The 21,723-nt window shown below is 37.5% G+C and overlaps 1 protein-coding gene across 5 annotated transcripts in view; it reads right to left on the reverse strand.

Annotated features, from left to right (window-relative positions):
• IL1RAP (interleukin 1 receptor accessory protein) overlaps positions 1 to 21,723 on the reverse strand; it is a 154,874-nt gene that overhangs the window by 84,220 nt on the left and 48,931 nt on the right. For all 5 annotated transcript variants that reach the window (XR_011566736.1, XR_011566744.1, XM_019958152.2 and 2 more), the window contains exon 2: positions 12,342 to 12,406. Coding sequence is in view for 3 of the 5 variants with exons in the window: in XM_019958152.2 (XP_019813711.1) it covers positions 12,342 to 12,405 (64 nt within the window). In the remaining 2 variants the exon portion in view is untranslated. The remainder of the gene's footprint in view (positions 1 to 12,341; positions 12,407 to 21,723) is intronic.

Raw genomic sequence — 21,723 nt, forward strand, 5'->3', positions numbered from 1 at the left:
GTTTCTATCTTTTTGAACTGCCTGAACTTCTGGTTGAAAATCTTTTCTCATTTTTCGAAGAATATATTTTATATTGAATGGATTTCTTTTGTGTGCAAGAGTTCCTTGTGTTGTGATGGTGCTAACCACTCCCATATACCTATATTTTCCCAAGTTTTCATTTGTCCTTTAATTTATAATATTGTGATGCTCCACCAATGTTGTCAATCTTTATGTAATCAAACATATCAAATTTTCTTTAATGGCCCCATCCTTGATGATTGATATATCTAGAACGGCTTTTATTTCAACCTTGTGAAAATATTTGCATATATTTTCTTCTAGTACTTTTAGGGCTTAATTTATTTTTTAACATTTAAATATTTATTTCAACTGAGATTTGTTTGGAAGTAAGGAATGAGGTAAAAAAATTAACTTTATTTTTATAGAAATTATCCAAAATTCCTAGCATTTAAATACATCTTTTCACTGACTCTGGATGCTACCTTGGGCATCCGCCAGCTGCAGGGCTGGCTTCCTTTCTTTTCTGGATTTCTGTTTTCACTTCAATTTTGTCCTTGGAGAATTTCTTACCAACTCAGCAATTCATTTTAAAAGACATTTATTTTTAAATGCAGAATTTCTAGCTGCTTTACAGGAAAAGGGTTGTTTAGCGGACGTGGTCCACCATACTGAGAGAAACTGAAATCTTCTCCAATCTATTTCTGATGTGCTGGTTAGCATGAACATTCAATAAATAGAAAATGTCAGGGACCTGCACAAGTCCTTCCAATAACCTTTTGCGACAGTGAAGATGATTGCAACAACATCCCTACTAGTCCCTGGACCCTGACTATCTCTTCCTCCTCATCTCAGGCCTCTTCCTCCAGAGTTCTTTTCTTTTTTATTTATTTTTTGTGAATTTAAAAATATTTTTATTGAGATATAACATTATGTTAGTTTCAGGCATACAGCATAATGATTTGATATTTGCATATATGGTGAAATGTTCACCACAGTAAGTCTAGTTAACATTAGTCACCATGCTGCTGCTGCTGCTAAGTCGCTTCAGTCGTGTCTGACTCTGTGCGACCCCATAGACGGCAGCCCACCAGGCTCCCCGTCCCTGGGATTCTCCAGGCAAGAACACTGGAGTGGATTGCCATTTCCTTCTCCAATGGATGAAAGTGAAAAGTGTAAGTGAAGTTGCTCAGTCATATCCGACTCCTAGCGACGCCATGGACTGCAGCCTACCAGGCCCCTCCATCCATGGGATTTTCCAGGCAACAGTACTGAAGTGGGTTGCCATTGCCTTCTCCATACATAGCTACTTTTTTTTCCCCCTTGAGATGAAGACTTTTAAGATTTACTCACTTAGCAAATTTCAATGGATAAATAGATAAAGAAGATGTACTATTACTATAGTATTATTCAGTTAAAAAAAGGAAGTCTTGCCATTTGTGACAACACGGATGGACCTTGAGACATTATGTTAAGTGATATACATCAAACACCGTATAATCTCATATCTGGAATCTAAAAAAATAAAATAAATAGTTTGTGGTGGTATATATCTAAAAAATGTCTGAGCCACATGAAAACATCATTTACCAAGTCCCTAAACACTTAAGAGGAGGGAAAGAGCCTGCTGTACTTGGGCCAGAAGGAAAGGACAACAAGTTCCAATTAATATTTCTGAGTTAGCCACATGGGAAGCCAAATGAATAATGCCAGTGTAACCTTGAATACCTTGATATTGAATTGTGTGCCTTGGAAACGAACAGAGATCATTCTGTTGCAGCAATATGTGAACCATGAACTTCTAGATGTTCAAGGTGGTTTTAGAAAAGGCAAAGGAACCACAGATCAAATTGCCAACATCTGCTGGATCATCAAAAAAGCAAGAGAGTTCCAGAAAAACATCTCTTTCTGCTTTATTGACTATGCCAAAGCCTTTGACTCTGTGGGTCACAATAAACTGTGGAAAATTCTGAAAGAGATGGGAATACCAGACCAACTGACCTGCTTCCTGAAAAACCTGTATTCAGGTCAGGAAGCAACAGTTAGAACTGGACATGGAACAACAGATTGGTTCCAAATAGGAAAAGGATTACGTCAAGGCTGCATATTGTCACCCTGCTTATTTAACTTATATGCAGAGTACATCACGAGAAATGCTGGGCTGGAAGAAGCACAAGCTGGAATCAAGATTTCCGGGAGAAATATCAATAACCTTAGATATGCAGATGACATCACCCTTATGGCAGAAAGTGACGAAGAACTAAAGAGCCTCTTGATGAAAGTGAAAGAGGAGGGTGAAAAAGTTGGCTTAAAGCTCAACATTCAGAAAACTAAGATCATGGAATCTAGTCCCATCACTTCATGGGAAATAGATGGGGAAACAGTGGAAACAGTGAGAGACTTTATTTTTGGGGTTATTTTTGGGGGGCTCCAAAATCACTGCAGATGGTGATTGTAGCCATGAAATTAAAAGATGCTTACTCCTTGGAAGTAAAGTTATGACCAACCTAGGCAGCATATTAAAAAGCAGAGACATTACTTTGCCAACAAAGATCCGTCTACTCAAGGCTATGGTTTTTCCAGTAGTCATGTGAGATGTGAGTCTTGGATGTGAGAGTTGGACTATAAAGAAAGCTGAGTGCTGAAGAATTGATGCTTTTGAACTGTGGTATTGGAGAAGACTCTTGAGAGTCCCTTGGGCTGCAAGGAGATCCAACCAGTCCATCCTAAAAGAGATCAGTCCTGGGTGTTCATTGGTAGGACTGATGTTGAAGCTGAAATTTCAATACTTTGGCCATCTGATGCACAGAGCTGACTCATTTGAAAAGACTCTGATGCTGGGAAAGATTGAGGGCAGGAGGAGAAGGGGATGACAGAGGATGAGATGGTTGGATTGCATCACTGACTCAATGGACATGAGTTTGGGTAAACTCCAGGAGTTGGTGATAGACAGGGAGGCCTGGCATGCTGCGATTCATGGGGTCGCAAAGAGTCAGACATGACTGAGCAACTGACCTGAACTGAACTGAACCTTGAATACTACAATTAACAGTTTCCCATTTCCCTTAAACCCACTACATCTGCACTGAACCACTGTTCCTGCACGCATCTGCAATCTTGTTTAGAGCTGCTTTCCTTTAGGAAGTTTTTTATGACCTTGGAAAAATATGTTATCTGAATATATGCAATTGTAGTGTACTATATATGCTTCAGGAAGCAACAAATCAATTTTGACACAGTATTTGTACCATGAAAAAATCACATCCTATGTTCTCTGTTTTTTTAATTGGCTGAATGTTTCCTTTCAAATGTGTATGCTCTGTATCAATTATTGACAGAGTTTTGGTTGGCATATTTAGAAAATAAAGAGTTTTAATCATAAAGAATTCAGTGGTAGCATGGTACTGAGCAAACAGCATGCATTTTAAAGTCAATTGTGTAGACAAATTTTACCATTGAGTAATAGTTGTTTAGTTGCTAAGCTGTGTCCAACTCTGTGACCCCATGGACTATAGTCTGCCAGGCTCCTCTGTCCCTGGAATTTCCCAGCAAGAATACTGGAGTGGATTGCCATTTCCTTTTCCAGGGGATCTCCCCAGCCCAGGGATTGAACTCAAGTCTTCTGCATTGGCAGGTGGATTCTTCACCACTGAGCCACCTGGGAAAAAGCCACCTATTAATAGGGCTTTTAAGTTAATTGAACTTTTTAAATTCACTTTTCTGAATCTGGAGTTCCTCTCTGGTAAAGACAGATGAAAACATTTATCTCTATCTTATGAGATTATTTAGAAATTTATGTACTATTTTGTGTTAATACACACACACACACAACTCCCTAATTCAATTAATGTTATCCCCCTCACCTTCCTTCTTTTCTGTTAAACACACACACTCCACTATAGTTATTACCAATTTACAGAGAATTAGAATAAAAGATATTTAAAACCATGCTTAGTTTAACAAGATCTTCCTTTGGTGATTAAAAAATTCAATATTACATAATGCTTCATGGCTATTTTTGCAGTCATAAATTATCATTGCATTGTAGATGAGAGGAAGAACATTTTTAATAATAGGATATTTAGAGTAATACAGGTGAAATAGCTAAGAGCTTGCTTTAATAAGTAACCAGAAACAAAGACCCTGCTTCACTTTCTTCCTGAAATTCCCCTTAGCATCTCACTAAGAATAGTGCATGCCATGGGAGGGACTCCTCCAACACTTCCATTTACTAACTGCTTTATTCACAATTTCCGTTATTTCAACCATCCTCCAAACAAAGCAATACCTTTCTCTTAGACCTAAATACAAGCTGGGTTTCTACTGATCCGCAAGCAATACACTGCTAATAGAAAAGACATTTTACAGCTCAGTGTCAATTGCAAACAGATTGTTTCTGCCCTAGACCTTATGTATGCAGAGTGCATAGGGAACACTCTTGCCTGCCATCTCCTCTTCCTTCATTACCATGCCGGCAATGCACAGTTCTGTGCCTCCACCATCTCTCCCGTCTTCTGCCTTCACAATACAAGTATCTTAAAGACGCTGATGGCACTCTTGGCTAGAAGAACACTAGATACTAGGAAACTCCTATAATATTTCAGGCTTCTATTTAATCTCATCATTTTAATACACTAAGACAAAAGAGAATGTAGAGATAAACAACAGAAGCTGAGCTATTCTGAAATGACACCATCCAATGTAAAGTTCAGTTAGAAAGGGAGAGTATTTAAGTGTGGTATCTTTTAAAAAAGTGTGTTTCTTTTTTTTTTAATGACCTGAAAAAGTATATAACTGGGATTGCATCAAACGCAGCAACATTCCTCTACGGAAAGACTCTGTAGCTCTTTGTCTTTGTATCTCTCTCTATGTGTCTCTGTCTCTATCACTATCTCTTCTTTCTTCATCTCTCCTTTTTCTTTCCTCTTCTCTCCTCACCCTCACTCCTCTTTGTTTTCCTTTACCTTGAATGGACAATAAAAAACCGCTGAAAAGACATTTAGAAGCAAGCCATGGATGTCAAAAAGTCCTGTATAAGAGAAATTCAGTTTTCCCCAGGAGACTAGATAGAGCAAAAAGTCCAAAGCAAATTAGAAAATATGAGGATAAAATTAAGGCTTTCTAAGTGAGAAGCAAAAATTAGTTCATTAAGAGTTTTGGGGCCATCTGAAGTCCCAAAGATCTAGAGAAGGACAGAATTAACTCTGGTGCATCAATTTAATTTATTAAGTATAAAATGTTTGAACAGCAAACTAGTCCACAAAGAATGATTAGAGGTGTCTTCCCAAAGTGAAAAAGGGTAAACAAAGCTAGAGTAAATAATGGTCAACAATGGTTGAGAACTGCTTGAGAACAATAATTTGTATATCTGTGCTTGCCTGAACACTAATAGAGATCTATATTTCAACTAAGAATCAAATAAAACCCACAATATTATATTAATAAAGAGCTATATTTATATAGAAAAAGCTACCAGTGACTGATGAATGACCTCTCTTTCTATTTCTTTTCTTTTGCGTACCTACATAAGTTTTGAAGGAAGCATAGTTGGCATATACTCTTCAGTTCATCCCTCTCCCTGGCATGGAAAGCCCAGACTTTAAAGGGACCACTATGTTCTGTTATATAAGTTACGGGAAAAATGCAAACATCAGTACAGTGGCGTATATATCAAAATGCACAGTGATGACCTATATGGGAAAAGAATCTAAGAAAGAGTGGATATATGTATATGTATAACTGACTCACTTTGCTGTACACAATACTGTAAATCAACCATACTCCTATATTTTTTTTTAAATACATACTCCTGCCTAGCTTAAGGAGTACTTCAAAAAATATGAAAGTATCTTGGAAGTTAACAAAAAAAATAACAATGATGGAAAAGAGCCTTAAACTATTATTACAGACCTTACAAACACTGTAGGAAAGGGTATTTATTTCCTAATAATGTAAAGTTATGCCAGGAGTTTTGATTCTGATGGCAGAAGGAGAAAAGAAATTCACGAAAATAACAGAACTCAGCCAAGTTTAGATTATCAAGTATGTGACTGTTTTGTCTCTTTTCTCTCATTTTCTCAACCATCCTGTATTTTCATTGTGCCTACTGCCTCTAAAACAGAGAAAGACAAAAGGAGGCAATTCTGTATATTGCTTTTATAGGTTTGTATGGCAGGTACTTGAAATTATGACCAAGGTTCTCATATTATTTATAAAATTTACCCATTTTCTCCCTGTCCCTCAAAAATAAATGAGCAATTGCAACACCCAGTGGATTTTAGAATAAAGCAATCTTTGGGTTTTGTTTTTTTTTAATTCAGGATAGAGGTATATTTTATTTTCTAAAGAAATTCATCCATTAAATACAAAAGCTGTTTTAAAAATAGTGAAATAAAATGGGTGAGGACTGGCCCAGGAGTGAGTCAGCGGTAATCAGATGGTGATTTGGTTCTCTAAAGCTCATATAAATATGGCAGAAACAAATGTTAAGGGGTGAAGGGTGGAATGGGCCTGCAGAAACAAAGGTGATTCAAAGGGCAGAAGAAAGTCTTATAAGCCAGACATTGTCACTGAGAACCATATATACTCACGTATTCCCTGAAAAAATAGTGTCCTCTCTTAATTCATACATGTGAAGGAAAAATCAGGTCATTTTTCTAAACATAGAAATATCACTGTATTACAAGAAGCCTTTCTAGAGAATTTATAACTGCGAAGTCAGCATCACATCAATAAATTGTGTGTGTGTGTGTGATATTAGATACCCTAATATCTTCTCAATACCCACCCTTGGGAAGTACAAGCAACTAAACATAAACATCAGTCTTTCAAAGCATTAAAAAAAAAAAAAAAAAACAAGAGTGAAGATACCTGCTCCCAAGAAGAAACATTTAAAGGACATCAGGGTGAATGTTATAATTCCAATGACCTTTAGGTCTAAGAATAAAATGAAACTGTATTCTTCTCACATTCTCTAAATGTTTGGACTAAATTGCATAGAAACAAAATGTGTTCAGGATGGCCAGCCATGAGCAACAGAGATAGGGCTGAATGTCACAAGTACACCCAAGTAAGGAGTTTTTCAAAAAGCTATTCAAATAATATGAGACCATGGAGCTGGCAACAAATTGAATCTGTGCCCCAAACTGAAGGAACCATTGCTTGGCACTAAAATACAATAGATCCTTGTAGAAGAAAAACAATAACAAAGAACTGCCCAAGTGTATCTAAAATACATTAAACAAAAATGTTTCCTTCACCTGCAGGGATTCCTGTCCTCCACAATCTGTTCCCAGCCTACCTTTCCAGCTTGGCTTCTAAACATCTTCACACTATCCCTTCAGCCAAACTGAACTATTCTGTTCCCAAATAAGAGATGTATTTTCTCCTAGAAAAGAACAGTTGTTCTTTGATTGAGAAATCTTCTATACTGCCCTACAGGATTAATAACTTTCTCTGCTCTCTCATGCAATTTTGTTTGGTATTTTTTTTCTCTTCTTTCTCTCAGACTTGACTGCAAGATTCTTACAATAAGAACTTTTCTTTATTTACCCTGGATTCTAACAATATGAAATGGTCAAACACAGGATATTTAGAATAAAGTGAAATCACTGTAAGATAAATATTTGTCATTAAAAATAATTAAATAATAGGAATGGTGTATCTTGGATATGTCCATGGTTTATTGTAAGACCCACAATGTTCTTTAATAAATAAGCAATAATGAAGAGTTGGTTGAGATTTTGCTACTGTCAGTTGGTTTAGTTGGCTGGATGGTTAGGTTTGCTATTGCTAATCGGTTGGTTGCTTTAGTTGATATGTAAGGACACAGAGAAACAGCATGATTAAATGACTTTAATGTCATTTAACAACTCATTAAGCGAAACAGTCAGAACTTGAATCAATATCTGGATTCCGGCTAAGCCACAATGCTTTTACTTATTTATTTTACATAGTGTAATTCATCCCCCAAAAGTCACACTATTGTTTCCACTCTCTGCAAATTTCTTAAAAATAATGATAAAAAAATCAAGGAATCTTACCTCTGTTAGCATAAGAAAGCCCTAAGGTTAGGCAATGTGGTATAAAAGAAAGAGCTTGGCTTTTGGAGGAAAGATGGCCTTTGAAACCCTATCAGAAGTACTGCTAACTGAGGCCAACCCCACACTCCCCTCTCACCTTTTCCTCCCTGCTCGCCCCCCACCCTGGCTCTATATTTCCTAATCTATAAGAGGGTTGTAAGAATCTCTACACCCCACCCCCATCACAGTGTTTTCTGTGAAGCTAATGATAATGTGTGAAAAATCTAGCCCTGCGCCTGGCACACAGTCAACAGTTTGTTGACTCTGAAATAAAAAGCTGTATTCAAAGATGTGTGTGTGTGTGTGTGTGTGCATTTGGGGAAGAAAATTCATTGCTATCATTTTTCATATGGTCTGCAGCAAATAATTTTGAGATGGCAGTATTTTTCAAATTCATCAGATTATACATGGTACCCTCTAACTACCTCCCCAACTTGGAATCATAATTTACGAATATTTATTTCTACTCTAAAGGTGGCTTAAACAGTTCAACTTTCTAACATGCTGCCAAAGAAACACACCAAAAGAGAAGTGTGTGACAAATGAGGCTGCTTTTAGAATTCTTGCAAAGGAGAACTTCTTTGCATATAGTATTGGAAATATTTAATTGTATGAGAAACAAAAACGGGAATATTGAGTCTTGAGCTTACATTACAGTGGTTTTCTTGCTTGTGGGTGTAAAACATCGCAAATGAGGGGAAAGAGGGAGTAAAAATAATTCTCATGTATTAATAAAAAACATAGCAATCTATTACAGGGTTAACAATTAGCAAAACTCATGACCCCTGGGATCTTAATATATTTTTCTAAATTATTTATATGCTAGTAGAGTCCAAGGAAATGTATTTAGTAAAAATAATATCTATCTTAGGAACTGAGGAAACAGCTGCAGTCACAGTTTTGTTAAGTACTAACTGTATGACTTTGGATAGCTCTCTCAGTCACTCTGATTCTAATTTTCTGACCCCTAAAAGGGAGTTAAAATACCTTGACTGCTGTGTTTTGGGTGTGAGAACTAAATGACAAAGAATATGTAAAATTCAAATCAAATTTTATTTCAGCAAAGGGAGCTTTATTATCACCTCTATAACTGTTACATTATAATTATATTATCACTACTAAAATCATTCAAGCTTTAATTCCTTAAAAGAGAGCAAATACTGATTCTTGATTATTTGCTTTTATTACTATCAGAAATGAAATGTTGACCCCACACTCCCCAGTGAAGATGGAAATCACAGTACTGCTATAGAAAGACTGTTTTCTAGTCAGTATTGTGTGCCTTAAAGTCCAGTTGATGGTATCTGAAATGCACCACATAGAAATAAAACTGTTGTGTGGTTGTGATTTCTTTTTAAAATTTGGGACTTTTCTTTAGAGAAGAGCCCACACGAAGGAGTCCAGAGGAACAAGATAAAACAAATACCACAAGCATGTACAGAGCTTTAGGGTTTTCAAGATATCTTTCTTTGTTCACATCGATCCTGTGGTTCCGTTAACATGGGTACCTGAAGCACAGGAAGGGCCTTATGAAAGGCTAACCAGTCTACTGTCGTCTACTCTGTTGTGAAAGGCATGATGCACGAGAGGTTGGTTCATCGGATCCCTTTTCCCTCTCATAGCTCAGAGCCGGTTCCCCTTTTATTTTTGTCAATAACACTTACTTTTTGTTCCTCTCCTTCCAACTAGGAAGTGCATCACTGACACAGACACAATATACCTTTTCATAAGGAAGGCAAATGAATATGGGCCAGATGGGCCGAGGGCATTACAACATGTTTCCTGCTCCCATGGTGACTCAATGGGGCTGGTATGAGAACGTATTTTATTCAAGAAGTCAGCTTCCCTGGCAGAATTATGAGTCAGTTCCTGGGTAAAAAGCTCACTCTCCAACAACATCTGAGGGGGTGGTGGGGGGTGCTCCTTGGATGGATTACAGTAAAGGTCATTCAGAAAAGCAACTCTGCCAGGACCAGTGGGGAGGCACCAGCACTAACGAGCCACTGACTCCTGAGAATTCATTGATCTCTAACAAGGTTAACAAGGTCATTTTTCCATTTCCCTTCAAGGTGAGGACATAAAACCACATTGATGAATTGCTAGTATGAATACAAACAAGTTCTATTATAAACTTTATAATTGACCAATTATATAGTTGACCAACTTGGGCAAAAAAAAAAAAAAGTAAAGGGACAGTTTTTCATTCATTTTATATATATATATATATATATACACACACATATATACATATATATACATACACCTACCTATACCTATCATATATCTACCTGTGTATATGTAAACATTGAGTTCCTACTATGTGTCTATGTGTCCATCTTTACTCCAAGTGCACAGACAAAATGGACAAGTCCCTGTCCTTGGGGAGCTTAAAAGCAGAGAAATAGGCAGGAACAGAGGAAGAGAGAGAGAGAAAGAAAGAAAGGAGAGGAAAACAGGGATTGGAAAGGAAAAAGAACATGAAAAAGGAAGAGGAGGAGAAAAAAAGGATGAGAAGGATTGATATAGTGACAAAAAATAATGAGTGTTATGAAGAAAACTAAAGAAGGATAGAGGACTGGAGTGATTGGCAGGGCTATTTTAGTTAAGATGGTTAAGGAAGGCCTCTTAAGAAGATACCATTCAAGGACACAACTAAATCAAATAAGAAACTCCAATCAGGGGTTATACTCAGCATGTTTAAAATCAGGACATCAGGGAACTGGCCAGTCAAATGGGACACTCAATTAAGCAGGGTAGATGCTGGTTTAAACAGGCAGTAGAGCTCTATACTAGTGCATCCCAGCTGAATATCAGTCCTGCTTATAATATATCCTCTCCTCTGTAAAGCCTCTAAGGGCCAACAAGGTTAGAAGTTATCGCTCCTTCTCTTGGCTTTGAGCTGTACTCTGTCCAAGTTATACCCCTCCTTTAGTGCTATTTTTGGTTTCCAATAAAATGCCTTAAGTGGTATAGCAAAGCCAAACACACACAGGAAAAATAATCAAGATGGTAGAAAGGCTCAAATCCATGCCACATGAAGAACAGTTGAAGGTATATACGGGAGAACATGGCCATGGTTTGGTGACCCCTGTTGAACATCTCTGCTGGCCTCTCACATAGAAGAATTCCAAAGCAATGATATTCAAAGTATGATCCATGATCATCAGGGAAATTATACATGGGAATGTTTTTCTTTAAATGAAGATAACTCAGTTCCTTGAATTAAAATTAGAGACTCATGAGATGAGGTATTTTCCATTTAAATCAAGCAGTTGAACCAAAGAAATGTATGGATGTGACAAAAGACAAATTTCAGTTATATGTACTAAAAATTTTCTAATAATGTGATCAGTCCAAAGATATAATAGGCCAAAATGAGATGATCACCAGTTAGAGGTACCATCAGATAGTTCTGAGCAGTACTTCTACAGATGAGATGAGACCCACAAAGACAGACTTTAAAGTCCGCTGTAACTCTGATGTCATACGATCCATTTCCATGATAGCTGAGTTTGGTTATTTAAACTCAATAAATATTTTGGCTGCATCTTCTTATGCTTATGAAGCAACATCCAAAGAAAGAATGAGCCTAATGATAGGTTCTTTCTTTCCTATGTGTGTGCTCTCTGTGTGCTTAGTTGGACATTGCTCAGCCATGTCCAACTCTCTGTGACCCTTTGGACTGTAGGTCTCCAGGCTCCTCTGTCCATGGGACTTTTCAGGCAAGAATACTGAGATGGACTGTCATTTCCTTCTCCGGGGGGTCTTCCCAACTGAAGGACTGAACCTGTGTCTCTTGTGTCTCCTCCATTGCAGGAGTCATAGAGCAAAACTCTATCTTTATTTATTTGTTTTTATAAGGTATCAATGGGCTGTTACCACCAAGGCTTTCTCCGCCACTGGCTCAAGTTTGGAAAACAGAAGTCATCCACTATCACTGTCATTTCTTTTCCCATAGGACCTGAGGTAAGGGGAAGAAATACGATACTAGTTGCCTTACATGTGAAGGCGAAGACGAATTTCTATAATTAAACACACCAAACCAGTCCTCCCAGTGGACTTTGTCCCATAAAGACTAAAGATTTCAGTAGTTCTTGCCACCATCAAAACTATATGATTCTGTCAAATATAAGATTTTATATTACCACAGAAGTCAATGGAAATAATCAACATTATGGTCTCTTAATCCATTTTCAGACATATGACATTACTCTATGTGTTATCTGCATCTTAACAGATTGTTAAGAGACATTCACTTACCTGAGGCATGGCTTTGCAGGATCCCATAGAAGTACAGACTCATTACACACCACAGAAGTCCCATCCTGTCAATACAAATACAAAGGCAAGGAGAGTACTTATTACCCTCAAGTGCTTAAACAATACTAATGCATATGTAGGCTGACTATCGACTAGGAACTGTTTTAAGACTTCTACAATATTAACACAAAAATATATTTATAATAACACACTTTTAATATTTATAAAAATATGACACAATCATAAAATTATAACAATTTTACAATGTTAATATTGTCAGAATCAACCAGGAAGATAGGCTTTTTTTATATCTCCATATTACAGGTAAGAAAACTGAGACAAGTGTAAATAAGATAAAAGATCCTTTGGCTAGAAAAGAGTAACTGGTGCATCTAGCATGTGCATGCTCAGTCACGTCCAACTCTTTGCAACCACATGGACTGTAGTCCGCCAGGCTCCTCTGTCCATGGAATTTTCCAGGCAAGAATACTGGAGTGGGTTGCCATTCCCTTCTCCAGGGAATCTTCCTGAAGACCCAGGGATCAAACACTTGTCTCTTGAGTCTCCTGCATTAGCAGGCAGATTCTTTACCACTTGTGGCACCTGGGAAGCCCCAGAAAGTGGCAGGATAATGATTAAATTACAACAGCCTGGCTCTAGAATGGTCTCTTAATCACTGAACTCTGCCTACTTAAAAATACTTTTTTTTAGTTTTTTTTTTCATCAGAGTTGAATTTCTGGCAGATAAGTTTGTTCTTCTTACTCTTCATCATATTGTCTTGGTTTATTTCCACTAGGAAATGTTTTATTATCTAGACACTTTTTCTTCTTAGTGAGGAACAGAAAATCTAGAAATCCTAGATTCAGACTTGGTTTGCAGTCCATGATACTCTGAATTTATAGTAAAGGGAAATGTATAACTCTCATGTCTTACTGTGCCTGCTCTACTCTTCCTACTCAAGAGACAAATGATGAAGCTGGATTCTAGTTTCTGTGATGTTTAGCCCTTCTGTTGGTAACCAGCTGAAACAGTTCACTAGCAAGAACAATGTCCTTTTATTTGGTTGTGTGATCTTTAATGCAGAAGGGCTAGAGGTATAACAACTCTGTTAACTATTTCTTTCACCACTATTCTACACATATCTGGCCCCTGATAAAACCTCTGTGGGGTTATAAGTACTGAAACCTGAATATTATTGAGAAATTACATATCAAGGACCTCCACTCTGTTTTGAACATAACAGATATATGGGGGTAATCACAGAGGTCTTCGTAACTTGTTCAGATCATATTTCTAGTAGGTTGCAGAGATGAGATTTATATCCACACCTGACAAACTATGTCTATTATCCCAAATATTAGCCTATGTCACAAGTTTCACAGTAGTACAGTAGTCTAAAAATCATAGAAGTATTTAATAAATAGGGTGACCTACTAACAGCATTTGAAATGGAACATTTATAAGAGTGCTACACTGAAACAAAAGGTATAGACCAGTATTGTTCAAGCCATCCAGAATGTGTGGTCATTTTAAAGGAGGATGCAAGTTTCATACACTTGTCACCTCTGTTGGCCACACATCACCAAAAATCTCTATTGTGCTTCTTTCTTAGCATGATTGTACATAAGAGTCCCTTGGAAAGCAAGGAGATCAAACCAGTCAATCTTAAAGGAAATCAACCCTGAATACTCTTTGGAAGGACTGATGCTGAAGCTGAAGCTTCAATACTTTGGCCACCTGACACGAAGAGCCAACTCACTGGAAAAGATCCTGATGCTGGGAAAGATCGATGGCAGGAGGAAAAGGGTACAACAGAGGATGAGATGGTTGGATGGCATCACTGATTCATTGGACATGAACTTGGGCAAACTACAGGAGATGGTGAGGGACAGGGAAGCTTGGCATGCTGGACTTGCATGAGGTCCATGGGGTTGCAAAGAGTCAGACATGATTTGGGAACTGAACAGCAACACACATCACAGGAGAGTTTATTATATCTTAAACAACATTTTATCTCAAAAATTAAATGTCTCTTTCTTAACACCACCATTCCCTTCTAATTCTTATACCATTCCCTTAGGGAGTTTTCCTATCGGCATTCTTTAATTCAATAAAACACGTATTGAACACTTTCTGTTTACAAGTCACTAGCCTATAATTGCAGAGACCTCTCAAGCAAGATGTAGGGCCTTCTCTAAAGGCACTTATCCCCCATAGAGGAAATACACCACATGCAAACCACTTCAGCACCATCAACTTTGAACAATAGACATGCAGAGGCACTACAGGATGTTCAAAGATTTATCAGACGGAAGTTTGAGTACTAAGCAGAGTCTAACAGAAACTTAAGTGTGTACAAGAAGTAGCTGCAATACAAAGTAAAGTGATAAAAATAGAGAGGAGCTGATAAGTGTTATTGAAGATCAGCAAAAGAAAGGGATTACTCCAGCTAAGGCCGTCAAAGAAGACTAAATAGAAGAAGTAGCTTTAAACTGAAAGAAGTGGTTTGGAAATTTAGAATTGAGGCAGAAGGAAAGTGTCGGGGAAAGAAACTCAGTGGAGAATAATGCTCAGAGGAAAGCATGGAACATAAATAGGAAATCATCTATAAATAATTCAGTTTGACTCAAGCACAGGGTATTAGGAAAAGAACTATAAAAGATTTTGGTGGAAAGCAAGGGGCTTTAGGATCAGAATATTGCAAGGTCTTGAACAGTAGGCTAAGAACTTGGGATTACTTTAAACAGCAAAGAGAGAATCACAGAAATTTTCTTCAGGCACATATTGGATGGATTGCCACTAAATTCTGTCTTGAAATCAGTTCGATTCCTCAGTCAATCATCACAATAATTGTTATGCTCCTAGTTTTGTGTCATCCATAAACTTGATGAACATTCCACCTATGTCCTCATCCAAGACATTAACAAAAGTAATTAATAATTCTGTATAGTCCTTATCAACAGAGAGCAAGTAGACATTTAATTATGGCACCCCACTCCAGTACTCTTGCCTGGAAAACCCCATGGACAGAGGAACCTGGAGGGCTGCAGTCCATGGGGTCGCTAAGAGTCGGACACGACTGAGCGACTTCACTTTCACTTTTCACTTTCATGCATTGGAGAAGGAAATGGCAACCCACTCCAGTGTTCTTGCCTGGAGAATCCCAGGGACAGGGGAGCCTTAGTGGGCTGCAGTCTATGGGGTTGCACAGAGTCAGACACGACTGAGGCGACTTAGCAGCAGCAGCAGCATAAAGCAAAGTAATCTCAGTTCCAATACTCAGCTATGCTAAAGGATTCTAACCTGCCAAACTGTTTTTGGCTATTAAAAAAAAAAAGCCTCACACCTCTCTACTTTCACAATTCGCCTGTTTATAAGCTGCTGAGTTCCTATGGCAACACTTTGAAGACATTCTAATTAGTGTGTGATTGAGAGCCTAAATTGATAATCCCAGGAGTAACTGGATTATGCTGGAGGCAACAAGGAGTCAGGTTACCAAGGTAAACTTAAAATAATGTGTGCAAATACAAATCCAGGGTCAGTCCTGCCTTGTAATGAAACAGAATAAATCAGACTGAAAAGAAAATATGATTGTGCAGGCTGGTTTTAAAAGACTAAAGGTACCAATGATCTGAAATGTTTCTGAGAAGATTGATTCATTTAACATAGATTTGCATTCAGCCTCAGAAGTTTACTATTGTTACAAGTAATACAATTTTTTTTTTTTTTCTTTTTTTTTTGGCTGCACTGCAGCATGCAGAACTTTTCAGACCAGGGATTGAACCTGCCGCACCCCCTGCAGTGGAAGCTTGGAATCTTAACCACTGGACCACCAGGGAAGTCCAGTAATATGCTTTTGATTCTTATTTCTTGTGGAGAGTGGGTCTGGGTATTTTTAGACTGGAGAAACAATCAGAAAAGAAAAGGAATCTATCTAATAATGCAGGATTTCTCATGGTCTGAAGTACAACCTAGCTTTATATTATTGTGCTGGGGTTTAATAGCTTCTGCCTTTGCTTCAGATGACTAGAACCTACATACAATAAATTCCTAGTCATCCTTCCCTGCATTTTGTTTACTATATGATCATTCCACACTTCCCCTCTTAGATATTAGTACTTATCTCATATTCAATGCCATTGTTTCCTAGTATAATGTCTATATCACCTAGCAAGAAGTTTCAAATATGTACTTAGTTCTATGTAATCAACATGATAATAAAGATTGCTATTACATATTCACTTTAACATCTATCCATGTAAATTAATCTTTCCAGTGTCTGCCTTCTCTAGGGACATTAAGCTTCAAAATTTCCTTACCTCTGAGTTTGCCCTGATCACTGGATTTTCTCACTGACCAGGAGATAGGCTGAAACTAGGCTATCTACCCCTAGATAATAATTCAGATTATCTCTGAATCATCATTTGCTCAGGCTTCCTTCTATACAACAGTATTTCATAAGACCACAGGCTAGATTCATACATCAGTTTCCTTAATTCCATATGCAGCTCCATAATCAGATCATAGCCACTCTCCGAATCTCAGCAACCTGGTTGGGGCATGGTCCTTCAACTTGGTTCTTATTAGCACTCTGTTCTAGGAGCCTGCATTTTTTTCCCCTGTAATATCTTACTCTAAGCTGGATAAACCTCATCTAACCATGAAGCTTTATCTGCTTCATTTGTGGTTGACAGATACCCTATGCTTTGACCTGTCCACTGAATACTTGGACATTAACACCAAGTCACAGAACTTAGATGGTCATCCACATGCAGGATCAGCCCTGCAGCCCAATTACTTCCTTGAGCCCGAATTCCATCTAGATCTTTCTTTTCCTTTTTCTAATATACTGATAACGTTTGAGTAGGTTTTGCTTCAAAACCTTTCAGCAAAGTAACATAATAGGCTCTGAATCTGGGTATAATGAAGTAAGCATATTCCACTTTGTCTTTCTTAATGAATGTAGCTATAAACCTGGGGAGAGTACATGGAGCAACTTTTTGAAGACTCTAAATTGGAAGCAATGGCACATTCTTTTCAAGTATGCATAAGCATTCACCATAATATCATGCACCATAAATCAAACTTAAACAAATTTAAAGGAATTCAAAATATATTCTCTAACCGTAGAATTAAACTACAAATATAAATAAATAAATTAATTAAAAATCTCCAAAGATTTAGGAATTAAAATATATACTTCTAAATAATACATGGAACAAAGAGAAAGTCTTGAGGGAAATTAGAAAATATTTTGAACTGAACAAAAGTGAAAATCCAGCATACCAAAATGCATGGGATGCAGTTAAATCAGTGCTTAGAGAATAATTTTCTGTATTAAAAGTTCACAAAAAAAAAGAATAAAGATCCCAAAAAATAATCTAATATTTACCTTAAGAACCTACAAAAAGAAGAGAAAACTAAACCAAGCAAGCAAAATGAGGGAAATAATAAAGAATGGAGATAAAGATTTATGTTGTTGTTCAGGCACTAAGCTGTGTCAGACTCTGAGACCCCATGGACTGTAGTATGCCAGGCTTCCCTGTCCTTCACTATCTTTTGGAATTTGCTCAACTCATGTCCATTGAGTTGGTGATGCTATCCAACCATCTCTTCCTTTGTTGCCTCTTTTTTCTCTTGCTCAAAGATTTTTAGACCAGAAATAATAATATGCATAGAAAAAATAACAAAGCCAAAAGCTGGTTCCTTGAAAAGAAAAATAAAATTGCTTAACCTTTAGCCAGGAGAATCAACAATGAAAGTAAAACATGTATCACTATTAGGAATAAAAGAGAGTATTTCACTACTGATTACACAGCATTAAAATTATAATAAGGCAATACTAAAAGCTCTAGGCACGCAAATGCCACAATTTAGATAAAATGGACCAACATCTCAAAAGCCACAAGTTACCAAAGTTCATCCAAAATTAAAAGTACAATTTGAATGGTCCTATAATTATAAACTGTGGAAAATTCTGAAAGGGATGGGAATACCAGACCACCTGATCTGACTCTTGAGAAATTTGTATGCAGGTCAGGAAACAACAGTTAGAATTGGACATGGAACAACAGACTGGTTCCAAATAGGAAAAGGAGTACGTCAAGGCTGTATATTGTCACCCTGCTTATTTAACTTATATGCAGAGTACATCATAAGAAATGCCAGGCTGGAGGAAGCACAAGCTGGAATCAAGATTGCCTGGAGAAATATCAATAACCTCAGATATGCAGATGACACCACCCTTATGGCAGAAAGTGAAGAGCAACTAAAAAGCCTTTTGATGAAAGTGAAAGAGGAGAGTGAAAAAGTGGGCTTAAAGCTCAACATTCAGAAAACGAAGATCATGGCATCCGGTCTCATCACTTCATGGGAAACAGATGGAGAAACAGTGGAAACAGTGTCAGACTTTATTTTTCTGGACTCCAAAATCACTACAGATGGTGACTGCAGCTATGAAGTTAAAAGACGCTTACTCCTTGGAAGGAAAGTTATGATCAACCTAGATAGCATATTCAAAAGCAGAGACATTACTTTGCTAACAAAGGTTCGTCTAGTCAAGGCTATGGTTTTTCCAGTGGTCATGTATGGATGTGAGAGTTGGACTGTGAAGAAAGCTGAGCGCCGAAGAATTGATGCTTTTGAACTGTGGTGTTGGAGAAGACTCTTGAAAGTCCCTTGGACTGCAAGGAGATCCAACCAGTCCATTCTGAAGGAGATCGGCCCTGGGATTTCTTTGGAAGGAATGATGCTATAGCTGAAACTCCAGTACTTTGGCCAACTCATGCTAAGAGTTGACTCATTGAAAAGACTCTGATGCTGGGAGGGATTGGGGCAGGAGGAGAAGGGGACGACAGAGGATGAGATGGCTGGATGGCATCACTGACTTGATGGATGTGAGTCTGAGTGAACTCCAGGAGTTGGTGATAGACAGGGAGGCCTGGCGTGTTGCGATTCATGGTGTCGCAAAGAGTCAGACATGACTGAGTGACTGATCTGATCTGATCTGATCTGATAATTATTAAAAATAGCTTGCATGTATAGGTAGAAATCTTCCAAAAAATAAATATTTAAGCATTGGTGGTTTCACTGGTGAATTCTACCAAACATTTAAAGAATTAATAACATCAATTCTACACAATTTCCTCCAGAAAATTAAAGAGGACAAAACTGTTCCAATTCATTTAATGGCATCAATATTACTCTCATTACAAAACCTACCATAGACAGCACAAGAAAACAAATTTACAGATATTCTACAATCAAGCAGAGTTTATCCCAGGAATTCAAGATTGGTTTCAGTATTTTCACAGATTTAAAGAAGAAAAACCACATCATCATATCAATTGATGCAGGAACAGTACTTGACCAAATTCAATACCGATTCATGATACAAATTCTCAGGAACCTAAGTATAGGAGGGAACTTACTCAAATAGCAAAAGAGCATCTAATAAAAAACCTAAAGCCATTACACCTAATGTTAAAAGACTGAATGCTTTAAGGAGCAAGGAAAGGATATTCCTTGTACTATTCAACATCATTCTAGAAGTCTTACCCATGCAATATGGCTATACACAGATGACATGATTTTCAACATAAAAAGTCCTAAGGAATCTATTTATAAATAGAACTAAATATGGTTAGCAAGATTACAGAATGTGTAGTCAATGCACAAAAATTAAACATATTACTATAAACTAGCAATAAACAATTATAAAGATTTTTTTTAATACTGGTTACAATAACTCAAAGAAAAACTAAAATGTTCAGCTAAAAAGCTTGATCAAACATATGTAAAATCTGTATGCTGAAATTTACAAAACATTGATAAGAAACCAAAGAAACTAAATACTTGGTTGTCAAGATGGACTTCATGCCCTAATCTCTGGAACCCATAATGTTATTTAACTTGGCAAAAGTAACTTTACAAATGTAATTAAGATTATAGAGCTTAAAATACAGAGATTATATTGGATTATTCACACGGGCTTGATCTAACCATTCAGTTCAGTTCAGTCACTCAGTCATGTCCTACTCTTTGTGACCCCATACACTGCAGCACACCAGGCCTCCCTGTCCCTCAGCAACACCCAGAGTTTACCCAAACTAATGTACATTGAGTCGGTGATGCCATCCAACCATCTCATCCTCTCTCATCCCCTCTTCTCATGCCTTAAATCTTTCCAAGCATCAAGATCTTTTCAAATTAGTCAGTTCTTCGCAACAGGTGGCCAAAGTATTGGAGTTTCAGCTTCAACATCACTACTTCCAATGAACACTCAAGACTAATCTCCTATAGGATGGACTGGTTGGATCTCCTTGCAGTCCAAGGGACTCTCAAGAGTCTTCTCCAACACCACAGTTCAAAAGCATCAATTCTTCGGTGCTCAGATTTCTTTATAATCCAACTCTCACATCCATACATAACTACTGGAAAAACCATAGACTGGAAAAACTACACTAGACGGACCTTTGTTGGCAAAGTAATGTCTCTGCTTTTTTTTTTTTTTTTTAATTTAAATTGTCTCTGCTTTTTAATATGTTGTCTAGGTTGGTCATAACTTTCCTTCCAAGGAGTGTCTTTTAATTTCATGGCTGCAGTCACCATCTGCAGTGATTTAGGAGCCCCCTCAAAAAAAAAAAAAAAAAAAAATCAGCCACTCTTTCCACTGTTTCCCTATCTATTTGCCATGAAGTGATGGGACCAGATGTCATGATCTTAGTTGTCTGAATGTTGATCTTTAAGCCAAATTTTTCACTCTCCTCTTTCACTTTCATCAAGAGGCTCTTTAGTTCTTCTTCACTTTCTGCCATAGGGTGGTATCATCTGCATATCTGAGGTTATTGATATTTCTCCAGGCAATCTTGATTCCAGCTTGTGCTTCCTCCAGCCCAGCGTTTCTCATGATGTACTCTGCATAGAAGTTAAATAAGCAGGGTGACAATATACAGCCTTGACGTACTCCTTTTCCTATTTGGAACCAGTCTGTTGTACCATGTCCAGTTCTAACTGTTGCTTCCTGACCTGCATATAGGTTTCTCAAGAGGCAGGTCAGGTGGTCTGGTATTCCCATCTCTTTCAGAATTTTCTATAGTTTATTGTGTTCCACACAGTCAAAGGCTTTGACATTGTCAGTAAAGCAGAAATAGATGTTTTTTCTGGAACTCTCTTGCTTTTTTAATGATCCAGCGGATGTTGGCAATTTGATCTCTGGTTCCTCTGCCTTTTCTAAAACCAGCTTGAATATCTGAAAGTTGACATTTCACATATTGCTGAAGCCTGACTTGGAGAATTTTGAGCATTACTTTACTAGCGTGTAAGATGAGTGCAATTCTGTGGTAGTTTGAGCATTCTTTGGCATTGCCTTTCTTTTGGATT

The sequence above is a fragment of the Bos indicus genome, chromosome 1, assembly GCF_029378745.1.
Source record: "Bos indicus isolate NIAB-ARS_2022 breed Sahiwal x Tharparkar chromosome 1, NIAB-ARS_B.indTharparkar_mat_pri_1.0, whole genome shotgun sequence".
NCBI lineage: Eukaryota > Metazoa > Chordata > Mammalia > Artiodactyla > Bovidae > Bos > Bos indicus.